At 40.8% G+C, this 13,992-nt stretch overlaps 1 protein-coding gene across 10 annotated transcripts in view; it reads right to left on the bottom strand.

Moving 5' to 3' along the window:
- TP53BP1 (tumor protein p53 binding protein 1) overlaps nt 1-13,992 on the bottom strand; it is a 91,472-nt gene that overhangs the window by 14,095 nt on the left and 63,385 nt on the right. For all 10 annotated transcript variants that reach the window (XM_044933102.2, XM_044933110.1, XM_044933107.1 and 7 more), the window contains 2 exons: nt 11,547-12,030; nt 7,882-8,034 (listed from right to left, as the gene is read on the bottom strand). In XM_044933102.2, coding sequence (XP_044789037.1) covers nt 7,882-8,034; nt 11,547-12,030 — 637 coding nt within the window. The remainder of the gene's footprint in view (nt 1-7,881; nt 8,035-11,546; nt 12,031-13,992) is intronic.

Here is a 13,992-nt window from a genome sequence, read left to right as displayed (position 1 = left end):
TACATTACCAGAACCTGCACCATCTCCAGAAATCTCACCCCTCTCCACTCACCATCTCCTATCATTTATCTCCTACTCTAGCCAGATATGAGTCAGCACCATCTGCCAAGGTCACTGAACTAAAGCATGTGTTGGGAGCCCAGAACTTAAGTCAACTCCTTCTCGTGAACATAGCAAGCGAGCAGGGGCAAGACCAGTCCAGCGGGCTGGGACTCCAGGTGGCTCCTCAGTTGGAAAGGAGACCCAAAGAGCAGCAGCGACCTACACCTGCTTTTGCAACTGTTTAGAAGTTTAGGTCTTGTTCTTATAATGACTTGGGTCCAGGCTCCAAGTTGGCCTGTTAAGATCGTTTTAATGTGTTTGCTTATTCTTTTTCCTGTGTGTCCCTCTTACTAGATTCAGAGGCCACAGTAAGAGTAGCAACCATCTTCTTTCCTGGATTTATCCTCCAAACAGCACAGTGCCTGCCACAAAAGTGGCTCTAAATAAATATTTACTGAAGGAAGGATCTTCTCTTGTAAACCTGTGTCCTATTTATATTCTCCCAGTAAATGGTACCACCATCTATCTGGGTTCCCTGATGGTTCAGTGGGTAAAGAATCTGCCTACAATGCAGGAGACAGAGGAGACGTGGGTTCGATCCCTGGTTAGGCAGATTCCTGGAGGAGGAAATGGCAACCCACTCCTGTATTCTTGCCTAAAAAAATCCCATGGACAGAGGAGCCTGGTGGGCTACAGTCGCAAAGAGTAGGACATGACTGAGCAACTGAGCACACATCTATCTGCCCTAGCAGAAAGCCCAGGCATCATACATGGTTCCTCCCTCTGCCATCATCCCTGCGATCAGGAATTCAGCAGCCCATCAATTTCACCTTCTGTATGTTCTGTATGTATTTTACATCTGCTTCACTCCTCTCAATCCCTGCTGCTACTTCCCTAATTTGACACTTGCTGCCTGTGGTCTGAACTTTGCCTCTAACCTCTCCTGTTCCAATCAACTCTTACACTGCTCCAATTAGACCTTCCCAATATGCAAATCTGAGCATATCATTCCTTTCCCCCAAATTCTTTAAAGGCTCTCCATCACATAAAAGATAAAAATCTAAAAAAAAAAAAAAAATCAAAGATAAAAATCCAAACTCTTGTTCTGTGGGATACAAAGCCTCGTGCTCTGGGCCCTGAGCAACCTCAAGAGCATCCACTCTCCTCAGTCCCACCCTTTTGTTCTCGCTGCATCCTAAATATTCATTAAGCACGCCATGGAGTCTACAACATGTGCAAGCTTCTTCACTCTGCCTGCAGCGTCCTCTGCCCCTGCCCCTTCTCTGCCCCACTGCTGAGCACATGTCTGCTGAGGCCTCTCGGCCACCTTCAGGCCCACTCACAGGCTCTGCACCCTCTTTCTAACACAGCTTTCCCACCTCTCTACTGCAGCGACCACAGTTCTGGATTGCTTGCACGCCAAGTGTAAGCTCCAAAGAGAATAGGGACCCTGTTTTTTTATCTTCATAGCAGTGATAGGAACACAGCAACAGAGAAGTTTCTGGTAAATAAATGAATAAAAGATGATAATCAAAGGCTACAAGAGATGAGGGAAAGTTCCCAGAATCTCTGACCTTGACCTGTGCACCTTCACATCTTTAGCCTGGCTACCAACTGGACTGTTCCCATCTGTGTTCTCTTTACATTCTGCCTCTGTGCTTTTGCCCGCCAAGGCTTCTTTTTAAATGCAATGTCCTTTCCTTGAATCTCTCAATACCTAAAACCTTCAATGTTCAACTGGCCCTCACCTGAAGGATTTGTCAAAATTCCCTTCAGACAAGTTTCTTCCTCTTCTCAACTCCTACACAGACCTTCCTTTTGACACATGTCCCTTTCACTCTAAGAGACTGCACTCTGCAGCAGTCAGGAAGGCAGGCTCTGGAATCAGACTGCCTGGAATAAATGCTACTTCCTCTGTTTACTAGCTATATAGCATTAAGCAAATGAGTTTAACTTGCTATGCCTCAGTTTCTTGAGTGCAAAATGAGAATAATATTTACTTCATACCTTAATTGTGAGAATTAAATAAGTTAAATCACTTACAAGTCCTTAGAATAGTGCCAGGTATATAGCCAGTGACCAATAAATGTTCAGTTCAGTTAGTTCAGTCGCTCAGTCGTGTCCAACTCTTTGTGATCCCATGGACTACAGCACACCAGGCCTCCCTGTCCATCACCAACTCCAATAAATGTTAGCTGCTATTATTATTGTATTTAATTACGGCAGTGTTTCCCAAACTATGTAACACAGGGATATAATAAACATTACTGTAAAAAATGTTCAATGGTCAAATAAGTTTGGGAAGTTCTGGGTTACACAGTAAAATAAATATCTTTACTCTAAGACTTCTTAAGGTCTTTAATGTAATATGCACTGTGAATTCCCACAATGGGGGAAGGCATGGTTACAGTTCTTGGTGTTTTCTCAAACTTAGTATTTATGACCATGGAATTTTTTTCCCTCTCAGAATATCTAACAAGCCTACCGTTTCCAGATATATACTTTAAAAAGCATCATAAATGAAATAATGAAGTAATATGTGTGTCACTTAAAACAGCACCTGGCAGAGACTTCAGTGTAGACTACAATAGTTACAAAAACTTGTCATGAAAGCAAACTGTTTTTCTGTAAAGCTGCTAAGTTCGTAATTTCTCCAAAATAGTAATAACACTGAAAAAAATTTTGTAAACATAAAATTGAAGGTAGCGTTCCAGTTCAAGATGGTGGAGTAGAGGAACATGCACTCATCTCCTGCGAGAGCACCAAAATCACAACTAGCTGTTGAACAACCATCAACAGGAGGACACTGGAACCCACCAAAAAAGACACCCCACACCCAAAGACAATGACGAAGCCGCAGTGAGACGGCTGGGGGGAGCACACTCACGATAAAATCAAACCTCATACCTACCGGGTAGGTGACCCACAGGCTGGAGAAAGGTAATACCAAAGAAGTTCTCCCACTGTTGTGAAATTTCTGAACCCCACGTCAGGCTTCCCAGCCTGGGGATCCAACAAAGGGACTGGGAAACCCCAGGGAATCTGAACTTGAAGGCCAGTGGGATTTGATTATAAAGACTTCCACAGGACTGGAGGAACAGAGACTCCAGCCTTAGAGAGCACACACAAACCCATGTGTGCATCAAGGCTCAGAGCAAAGGAGCAGTGAGCCCAAACTGAACCAAAACTACCTGGCAGTGTGGCGGGTCTCCTGTGGAGACGGGGGTCAGCAGGGGGCTCACCACAGGGACGGGGGGACTGGCAGCAGCTGTCTGGGAAGGTCCCCTTTGGCATAAACCCCCTTGGAAGTCGCCATTAACCCTACCATAGAGCCCAAGGCTGGGTCACCTCAGGACAAACATCTATCAGGGAGGAAACTCAACCCCACCCATCAGCAGATAACTGGATTAAAGCTTTACTGAACAAGGCCCTGCCCACCAGAGCAAGACTCAAGTGTTCCAACCACCAGTCCCTCCCATCAGGAAGCTTACACAAGCCTCTTAGCCTCCTCCATCAGAGGACAGACAGAAAGGCAAGAATAACCACAATCACACAGCGAGTAAAACAAAACCACATTACATTAAGTTAATCAGCATAAAAAGGCAGAAAGTTATGTCCCAGATGAAGGGACAAGGTAAAACCCCAGAAAAACAAATAAATGAAGTGGAGATAGGCAATGCTCCAGAAAAAGAACTCAGAATAATGCTAGTGAATATGACTCAGGATCTCAGAAAAAGAATGGAGGCAAAGATTGAAGAGATGCAAGAAATGTTTACCAAAGACCTAGAAAGAAAGTGAAGTCGCTCAGTTGTGTCTGACTCTTTGCAACCCCATGGACTGTAGCCCACCAGGCTCCTCCATCCATGGAATTTTCCAGGGAAGAGTACTGGAGTGGGTTGCCATTTCCTTCTCCAGGGGATCTTCCCGACCCAGGGATCGAACCCGAGGCTCCCACATTGTAGGCAGAGACGCTTTACCATCTGAGCCACCAGGGAAGCCTAAAAATCTAGAAGAACTAAAGAAAAAAACAAACAGAAAATAATACACCAGAAGGAATCAACAGCAGAATAACTAAGGCAGAAGAACAGATAAATGATCTGGAGGACAAAAAAGGTGGAAATCACTGCCACAGAATAGAATATAGAAAAAGGAATGAAAAGCAGTGAAGACAGCCTAAGAGACCTCTGGGACAACATTAAATGAACCAATATTCGCATTATACAGGTCCCAGAAGGAGAAGAGAGAGAAAGGACCAGAGGAAAATATTTGAGGAAATAATAGATGGAAACTTCCCAAACATGGGAAAGGAAACAAACAACCCAAGTCCAAGAAGTACAGAGTCCCAAGCAGGATAAACCCAAGGAGGAACACACTGAAAGACACAGTAATCAAACGGACAAAAATTAAAGACCGAGATAAATACTAAAAGCAACAATGGAAAAATGACAAATAACATACAAGCGAACTCCCACCAGGCTAGCAGCTGGTTTCTAAACAGAAACTCTACAAGCCAGAGGGGAAAGGCATGATATATTTAAAGTGATGAAGGGGAAAAACCTAAAACCAAGAAGACTCTACCCAGCAAGACTGTTTTTCAGATTTGATGGAGAAATCAAAAGCTTTCCAGACAAGCAAAGTTAAGAGAATCCAGCACCACCAAACCAGCTTTATAACAAATGCTAAAGGAACTTCTCTAGGCAAGAAACACAAGAGAAGGAAAAGACCTGCAGAAAATAAACCCCAAACAATTAAGAAAACAGTAATAGGATCATACATATTGATAATTACCTTAAATGTAAATGGATTAAATGCACCAACCAAAAGACATAGACTGGCTGAGCAGATGAAAACATGTGCATGTATGCATTTCCACTTACCACATCACTTCTGCTTGACCTCCCCCCCAAATTGTATGTAATTATTTTATATTTACAGTTAATCATGTTCCCATTGGAGAAGGCAATAGCACCCCACTCCAGTACTCTTGCCTGGAAAATCCCATGGACAGAGGAGCCTGGTAGGCTGAGGTCCATGGGGTCATGAAGAGTCGGACATGACTGAGCAACTTCACTCTCACTTTTCACTTTCCTGCACTGGAGAAGGAAATGGCAACCCACTCCAGTGTTCTTGCCTGGAGAATCCCAGGGACAGGGGAGCCTGGTGGGCTGCTGTCTGTGGGGTCACAAAGAGTCAGACACGACTGAAGCAGCAGCAGCATGTTCCCATTATGGCTTTCAACTGTAATTATATTTTTTATAATTATCTTTTGATTGTGAAAAGTAATAAACATCTTTTACTATTGTGATTATGTAACTATTACTCACCTCATATCACTGTATCATGATTGGTCAACAGAAAAATTATGTAATTCTGTACCACCTAAACTACCATTTAATAGAAAAACCTGTAATCACTTTTTAAAATCCATATGCGTATCAGAATTACCTTGAAATTTTTTGAAAACTACAAATATCCAGGTATTGCTTTTTTTTTGGCCAGAGGTCCAGATATATTTCTAATGAGCAGCCATGTTTAAAAACAACTGCACTATATGAGGATCTTTTACTTTTATCTAGTTTGTTTCACTTTTTCTATTTCATATTTAGTGCTCTCATTTCATTCAGTTTATGTTTTCCAATTTCTCCATCTCCTTTTTTTGATGTTCTTTCTCAAGCCTTTATCAAGCACAGCAGAAGCTTTTGTATACATATATGTAATATATATATTTTACAAAATGTATGAATTTTTGCCTAACTAAAAACTTTATGACATTTTGATTCCACTTGTTTGATTTAGTATGACTAGAATGCTAGATTTCGAATTAAAAAAACAGATATACAACAAGCAACAAAGGTTTACTGTACAGTACAGGGAACCTAGTCAGTATCTTGTAATAACCTATAATGGAAAATAATTTCAAAAATAACATATGTGTATATGTATACCTGAATCACACACACAAAACAGAATTCTACTTTCTGAAACTTAGTAATGTTTATCTTCTTGCCAATTTTTCTAAATGTCCTATGGACATCTAATAACAATGCATGAGATACAAAATTTTAAATATATTTCTGTAGGATATGCTTAATATAAATTAAATATATATTTAAATTATTGACATTAAAGATGCTCTTATTCTTATTTTTTCTGCACTTGATAAAATATTCTCAGAGACATGTCAATATGTCTATGATTATATATTTTTTCTTTTCCCTTATATTTCTTCTGATATTTGCTTTACGTATCTTTCTTTGTTGTTAAAAGTGTCTAATGGTTTATGATGTCTATCTTCTTTGTGAAATTATACCGTTTATCATTAAAAATATTCATCTTTGTTTCATTTAAAATAAATTTTTTAAAAATTGAAGGTAAACCAGCATTTTAAAAGAAATATTTTTGGCATCTGGTGTATAATAAAGAATATAAGACAATTTCTCAAACTAAAATTAAACACTTTCTGACATGAGAGCCATAATTGCCCATTAATGAACAGCAGCAATAATATGTTCCACTTAAACTATTTACCAGTTTAATTCTCCCAGAGAACAATCTCCTATATGGCTAGCTGCCAGAATTAAAGAAAAGTGCTTGACTAAGGAATAAAATAGCTATGCCTCTTGTCAATTAGTAAAATGGTTCCTGGAGGAACTTCCCCAGTGTTCCAGGGGTTAAGAATCCACCTGCCAGTGCAGGGGACATAGGTTCCAACCCTGATCCTGAAGGATCCCACATGCTACAGAGCAACAAAGCCTGCAAGCCACACCTGAGACCACACTGTAGAGCCCTTAAGCTCCAACTACTGAAGCCCGCATGCCCTAGAGCCCACGCTCTGCAATAAGAGAAACCACCACATCAAAGAGCAGCCTCCACATGCCGCAACCAGAGAAAGCCCATGAGCGGCAACAAAGACCCCGTGCATCACATAAATGAATAGTGAAAGAGTAAAACATAATATTTTATCATCATATGTACCAAGATATTAACATATGTGGGCTTCCCTGGTAGCTTAGTGGTAAAAAAAAAAAATCCACCTACCAACGCAGATGGGTTCGATTCCTGGATCAGGAAGACCCCCTGGGGAAGGAAATGGCAACCCACTCCAGTATTCTTGCCTGGGAAATTTCATGGACAGAGGAGCCTAGCAGGCTACAGTCCATGTGGTTGCACAAGAGTCAAACATGACTAAGCGATTAAATAAGAATGTTAACATATGTACCAGATATTAACATATGTACCAAGAAAAAAAGTGCCAGATCTTTAATTCTAGAAAATCTAACCTCAGCCACTGTTAGATCTAAACAAAGTCAGCATACAACACTGTCCACTGTATCAGTCAATAAACATCAATATTCTGCTGACACTGGGAATGAGTTCATAGTGAATTCTACTAAAAAAAAAAAAGGTATACTTCCTACTAACAGGCTCATAACCACACATGGATGGAGACCAAGATCAATGAGTAAAAAATGGTAACGTGAGAAAACAGTAAGAAACAATGAGAAAATACATGCTGCTAAGCAGGAGATTCTAAACTTCATTAGTTTCAAGGATTAAAAATAACACATAAAATCTTTATACATGACAGATTTACCACTTTGTTCTCTATACATATGGAAAGCATAATGGGACTGGTTAAATAACTGACCAAAGATCAAACAGCAAACCCGTGGTTGGGAAAAACAGAACTCTAGCCCAGTTCTTAAATCTTTTTCACAGGAGGAGGAAGGAAAATGAAGCGTTAGCAGCTAGCTGCACAGGGAAGAGGGATGGAGGCGGAAAACCAGGATAATTTTTCTATTGAAAGAAATCTGCCACATAGACCCAAGTATGTATTACCTCAGTTACTTTTCTCTCTACTTCTGTTCCATCCACATAATACACGTCTGTGATGACACGAGTGACAAGTGTGCGGACCTCACGGATTGTTCTCATGTGGCGATGCAAGACATGGCCGTGCGGAGGCTGAGGCATATCAAACTCTTCCTCTCCCTACGACAGAAAACAGAGAGCACAGGCATGAGTCTCACTGCAAACTGGCAGACTCACAAGTCAACTTCTTCACGACGAGCACTGTTCAGAGGGTCCATGAATCTCGTGTGATGGGATTTTCCAGCTGCTCTGTTTCTATTCACTTATGGGTAACACTAGAGATAGACCAGCTGCCTAGTGAGAGGAGTTTATATCGGTTTCACCTAAAAACCTATTTCAGTCCAAATCAAAATCATAACATCTAGCACTTATATCTAGGATTTTTAAGTGCAATTTTGATCCCCTAAAAGCACGTTAGAGATTGTAATCCTTCTGATTCTGTTGCTGACTTAACAATCAGCATACAATTTACACTTGCAAGAAGTCTTCAAATAAAAGGAAGGCATTCTTTAGAACTTTATATAAAACAGAATAAGATCTGAAAATCTCAGTGCAGTCTGTTTTTCCTGCATTAGTAAGTGAAAACTATGGTATATTTATTCCTGGAGCAAGACAAATTGATTTCTCCTAGAATTAAGTATGAAATATTTAATGTATTCCAAATAATAGACTGTAACTAAAGAGTTGAGCTAGTGTCCACAAATAGAGGACATGAGCAAATTAGGATTTTGTATCTAGTTGTATCATAAAGAATAGTCAGCTACATAGTTTAAATGAGACCCTGCATTTTTATGACAACTATTGCATACTTGTTCTCTCATAACATCTCTATCACATTTATCCACATCCACAACCCCACCCCTTCTGCCCCACAGCTCTATAACTGTGAAAGGAAATGCATGCTTTTTTCTCCCACCTGATTTCCCCTACAGTAGACTGATACTACTTTCTGCAATCAGTGTCAAGGTCAGTGTCAGCATCAAGTGTCTTTCAGGAGAGTTATATGCACCACCGCATAATGGCGAGCCTGCTTTTTCATTGCAGTGTGGCAATATTTTACCTCAAGTAATTTACCTGAAGAATTCCCAGTCTGACTTCATGTTAGGGTGAAATATCTATGAAAATTATACAAATAAAGTACATGGAAACTTATTCAACCAATTCCTTAAAATAATTCTGTCCATACAAACAACTCTGGTTAACGAATGGTCAAGGTACTGGTCTGTCACACACGTCACCAGGGTGCCCCCGCGTAAGAACCACAGCAGCCTGGACCTGCTAGCTGCACACACGGTGATTAGACCCTCGATCACAGTCTAAAAGCTTTTGGTGTGCTTTACGTATATCCTTAAAATGCAGCCAAAAGCCTCCCTGTAGTCTTCCATTACAACAGCCAGGTAAACAATCACATCAAGAGAAATACCTAAATAAACATGTCTGATAGAGTAAGAAAGAAGAGAAGGGAAAGAAGGCGGATAAAAAGAAAGTTACGCTTATTCTCTTCAAATAATATTCTGGAAAGTTTCTGTAAAGATACGTAACTTGAGGATCTTGTTATAATTAAGGGAAGATAAAATGAAAATAAAGCCACACTTTCACTTCACAGAAAACCTGGCTCCAGGCCCACCTGACACACAAATGGAAATTTAAGGAATGTCAAAGGTAGGCTGCCTACGCTTTTCTCTGAGCCTGACCTGAATCCTACCCAGACTGCAGGAGATAAAAAAGCACCAACATTCAGAAGATGTCCATACAGCCTTATCATTTTCTAATCACTCTTCAAAAGATGGCATACCAATCCCAATTTCTGTTACCGTACCCATCATCTATATTTTTTTATTGTGGTAAAATATACTTAACATAAAAATTACTGATTTTAACCACTTTTAAATAGACAGTTTGTAGCATTATGTACATTCACACTTGCACAAACATCACTGTATCCATTTCTCCATAACTCTTTTTATCTTTCCCAACTGAAACTCTGTACCCATTCACTATTCACACTTTTGAGCACTTTTCTTTCCTTGGCAGGAGGAACAAGCTTTTAAATGTGCTGTTTCACTCTGCATGACATAGCAGTGGTACAGCGTAAGTAACGCTGTGTTGCTAACAGCTGCAGCAGTGGTATTTAAAACAACAATCAATAGGTTGTAGCAGCAGCTATATACTATATACTGAGCATTTACTGTGTGCCACACCCAGCACTAAGGGCTTTGCAAACTTCATCTCATTCACCTTTTAAGACATCTAGATGACGTCTGACTCCAAAGCCTGGGCCTTAACTAATGTTCTGGCTCTCACTGGCTCCTCACTGTCACGACACAGGAGCAGGAATTATTTCCCTAGCTGACAGAGGGAGAATCTGAGGAAGTAAAGAAAGACATAGTCTAGTGGCACTCATGTGATTGCTGTCTTTAAGATACAAGTTTTAACCCTTGTTATAAAGGCAGAAGAACCAAATTATTATGTGGCAGAATACAAGCACTTTAAGGGTAAAATAAACAGCTGCAAAATAGGGTCTGATGTGCTACAGCTCCAAAAGGCTATGTTATTTTTAATCTGTATGAATTGATAAGGTCTTTGGTCTCAGAGTGTTAGTATAAAAGGCTAATATAAACAGAATTTTTGGAGAGGCACGGATAAACAGAACAAGACTACACAAGCTATGATTAAAAAATAGAACAGCAACATAGCATAATGAAAAGAATACCGCTTCTGAAGTCAGATATGCTGAGTTCAAATTCCAGTTCTGCCACCTACTGATGGCAAAATCTTGGGCAAGTTACTTAACCTCTCTTCAGCTTGGTTTCTTTACCTGTGAAATGGGAATAACAATACCAACCTCATGGGTTGTCTTGAGCACAGTGCTGATATACTGTAGGTGTTCAATAAATAGGAACTGTATTATTTTTATAAAACAAACAACCTGGACCATTCAAATGAGAGGTACATCACTAGTAAAGCTTTCCTAGGCAGATTTCAAGTGATGATGCTCTAATGAAAAGGCAATTTAACCATGGTTACTAATGAAATTTTATGAACTTACCCCCTCAATTTTCACGAGTTCCTACACACCCCTACTCTATTTCTAAAAACCTGTTCCTGCAGTCTCACATTCATCAGCCCCAAAACTTTTCCTCCCACTGCATGTACTCTTAGCTGCTTTCTGCAGTCCCTGGTTACCTGGGAACTTTCCCTGTTACTGCTGTTTCCAATACTGTGATACACTATCCTTCACACTTCTTCTACTCCTTCCGGGAACCACAGTGAAATCAACTTGGGGGAGAAGCAACTGGCTCTGATGGTTATAAAGGAGAATGAAAAATGGCAGAAGACTGAATGTAGAAAAATACCACAGGACCCAAACTACGCTCCTGGCTTTCTCATCCCATAAAGACCTACTTGACAAACTCTAGCACCAAAGACTGCAGGAATAGTCTTTGGCTATAGCTACTCATCATTTCCACCACTCTGTCTCTTATCCTGGATAAACTGTTTTTGTCTTTTAACCACTGGTCTGTATAAAACGGTCAAGAATTATTGTTAAGTAGAAGCAGCACAACTTAAATCCTCTGGGAATCCAGAAAGGTGAGAACAGGGCCCCTGAGGTACCCTATGTGCTCTCTCACCTGGCTGTGGAGCGACTCTGTATCATCCCCAGGAGCACTGACTGCTCTCTCACCAGTCCCCTTCTCCGTCTGAACTGTGGCATCTTGTCTTCCAGAGTTCTGGTCCACTGTACTGGTCCCTTGTTCACACACATTCTGTACAGTCTGAGTTGCTGCTGAAACAGTTTCTGGGACCCACAGGGAATGTTCTATAGTCTGGATCCCCACGTTATTTTGGCTGGGCCTTTCAATCAAGGCCTTACTAGGTTTCTCCTGACTGGTACTCCATGCTCCTTTCTGGCCTTCTGGCGTATCTATCTCCATTGCTTCCCCTTGAGGACTGGATGGCTCCTGTGTGGCCATCTGCTGGGAGATAGGAGCAGCAGGCTCTTTGACAGGACTACTGGGCTTCATGGGCTGTTGACTCTGCCTGGTCCCTTGGTCACCTCCAAACTTTCCCTTCTCCTCATAGTCCTGAGTACTCGGAAAATGGAGCAAGTTTCCCCTGTAAATGAAGCACATAAAGAAACCATGTTTTAAAAAAAAAAAACAGAAAAACCTATCAAGTAAATGTGTGTGTCTGTCAAGGGGGAAACCATAATTTGATGATCTGAGAAATGTAGGGATGGGTGAAAATAAGGTGACCAGGTATATCACCTTACAAGATTTCTCATCATAATTTCATTCCTGTGAAAAAATAATGGTACACAGGATTAGTCCACTACGACAGTAAAATAGCCACAAAATTTCTCCACTCCATTAGCTATGAACTCTGAAACCTGACACAGGAAAATAAGGTCAACAAAAGATGTGAACCATTATTGAAGCCATAGACAATGAGGGCAATTTAGGGATCTACTTTAAAAGAGATCAACCAGGTTAAGATGTCTCATTTGGCTTTATTGATGGTTCTAACATTCCTTAAATGACTCCCAGCATTCTAGATACTGTTCATTACCCTCTTGACTAATAATTTTAGGAAAAGAAACCCAATCTTATCATATCAAAAAACCAAACAACCCCATCAAAAAGTAGGAAAAAGACCTAAGCAGACATTTCTCCAAAGAAGACATACAGATGGCTAATAAACACCTGACAAGATGCTCAACATTATTCATTACTAGAGAAATGCAAATCAAAACTACAATGAGATATCACCTTACACCAGTCAGAATGGCCAACATCAAAAAATCTACAAACAATAAATGCTGGAGACGATGTGGAGAAATGGGAACCCTCTTGCACTGTTGGTGGGAATGTAAATTGATATAGCCACTATGGAGAAGAGTGTGGAGATTCCTTAGAAAATTAGGAATAAAACTACCATATGGACCTAGCAATCCTACTACTAGGCATACACCCTGAGGAAGCCAAAACTGAAAAAGAAACGTGTACCCCAATGTTCACCGCAGCACTATTTCCAATAGCTAGAACATGGAAGCAACCTAGATGCCCAATGACAGATGAATGGATGAAGAGGCTGGGGTACGTACATACAATGGAATATTACTCAGCCATAAAAAGGAACACATTTGAGTCAGTTCTAGGAACACATTTGAGGCTGATGAACCTAGAGCCTATTATACAGAGTGAATTAAGTCAGAAAGAGAAAAATAAATATTATATATTAATGCATATATGTGGAATCCAGAAAGGTGGTACTGATGAAATTATTTGCAGGGCAGCAATGGAGACACAGACATAGAGAACAGACTTATGGACACGGGGTTGGGGGAGGAAGGAGAGGATGGGATGTACAGAGGCAGCAACACGGAAACTTTCATTACCATATGTAAAACAGATAGCCAATGGAATTTGCTGTATGACTCAGGGAACTCAAATTGGGGCTCTGTAACAACCTAGAGAGGTGGGATGGGGAGGGAGATGGAAGGGAGGGGACATATGTATACCTATGGCTGATTCAAGCTGATGTTAGGCAGAAACTAACACAATTCTGTAAAGCAGTATCCTTCAATTAAAACATAAATTTAAAATCAAAAAACAATAAATAAATCACAAGTTCAGTGAGTTACTGTACCATGAAAAACTACATACTAATGTATTTTTAGATTGCATTAAATATACAGCAATCACAGGCTTCCCTGGTGGCTCAGTGGTAAAGAATCCCCCTGCAATGCAGGGGACACAGGTTCTGTTCCTGGTCCAGAAAGATCCCACATGCTGTGCAGCAACTAAGCCCATGAGCCACAACTACTGAAGCCTGGGCACCTAGAGCCCATGCTCCGCAACTAGAGAAGCCACTGCAATAAGCAGCCCACACACGTAAGCGTAGCCCCTGCTGACCGCAACTAGAGAGCCCGTGAGCAGCAACAAAGACCATATGCACACATGCATGCAAACGTGCGAGCACATACACCAGATTAAGGGCTTTCCTCGTGGCTCAGACAGTAAGAATCTGGTTGCAATGCAGGAGACCTGGGTTCAATCTTTGGGTTGGAAAGATCCA

Source organism: Bubalus bubalis, chromosome 20 (genome assembly GCF_019923935.1).
Source record: "Bubalus bubalis isolate 160015118507 breed Murrah chromosome 20, NDDB_SH_1, whole genome shotgun sequence".
NCBI classification, from domain to species: Eukaryota; Metazoa; Chordata; class Mammalia; order Artiodactyla; family Bovidae; genus Bubalus; species Bubalus bubalis.
This window is presented reverse-complemented; position numbering and strand designations above follow the sequence as displayed.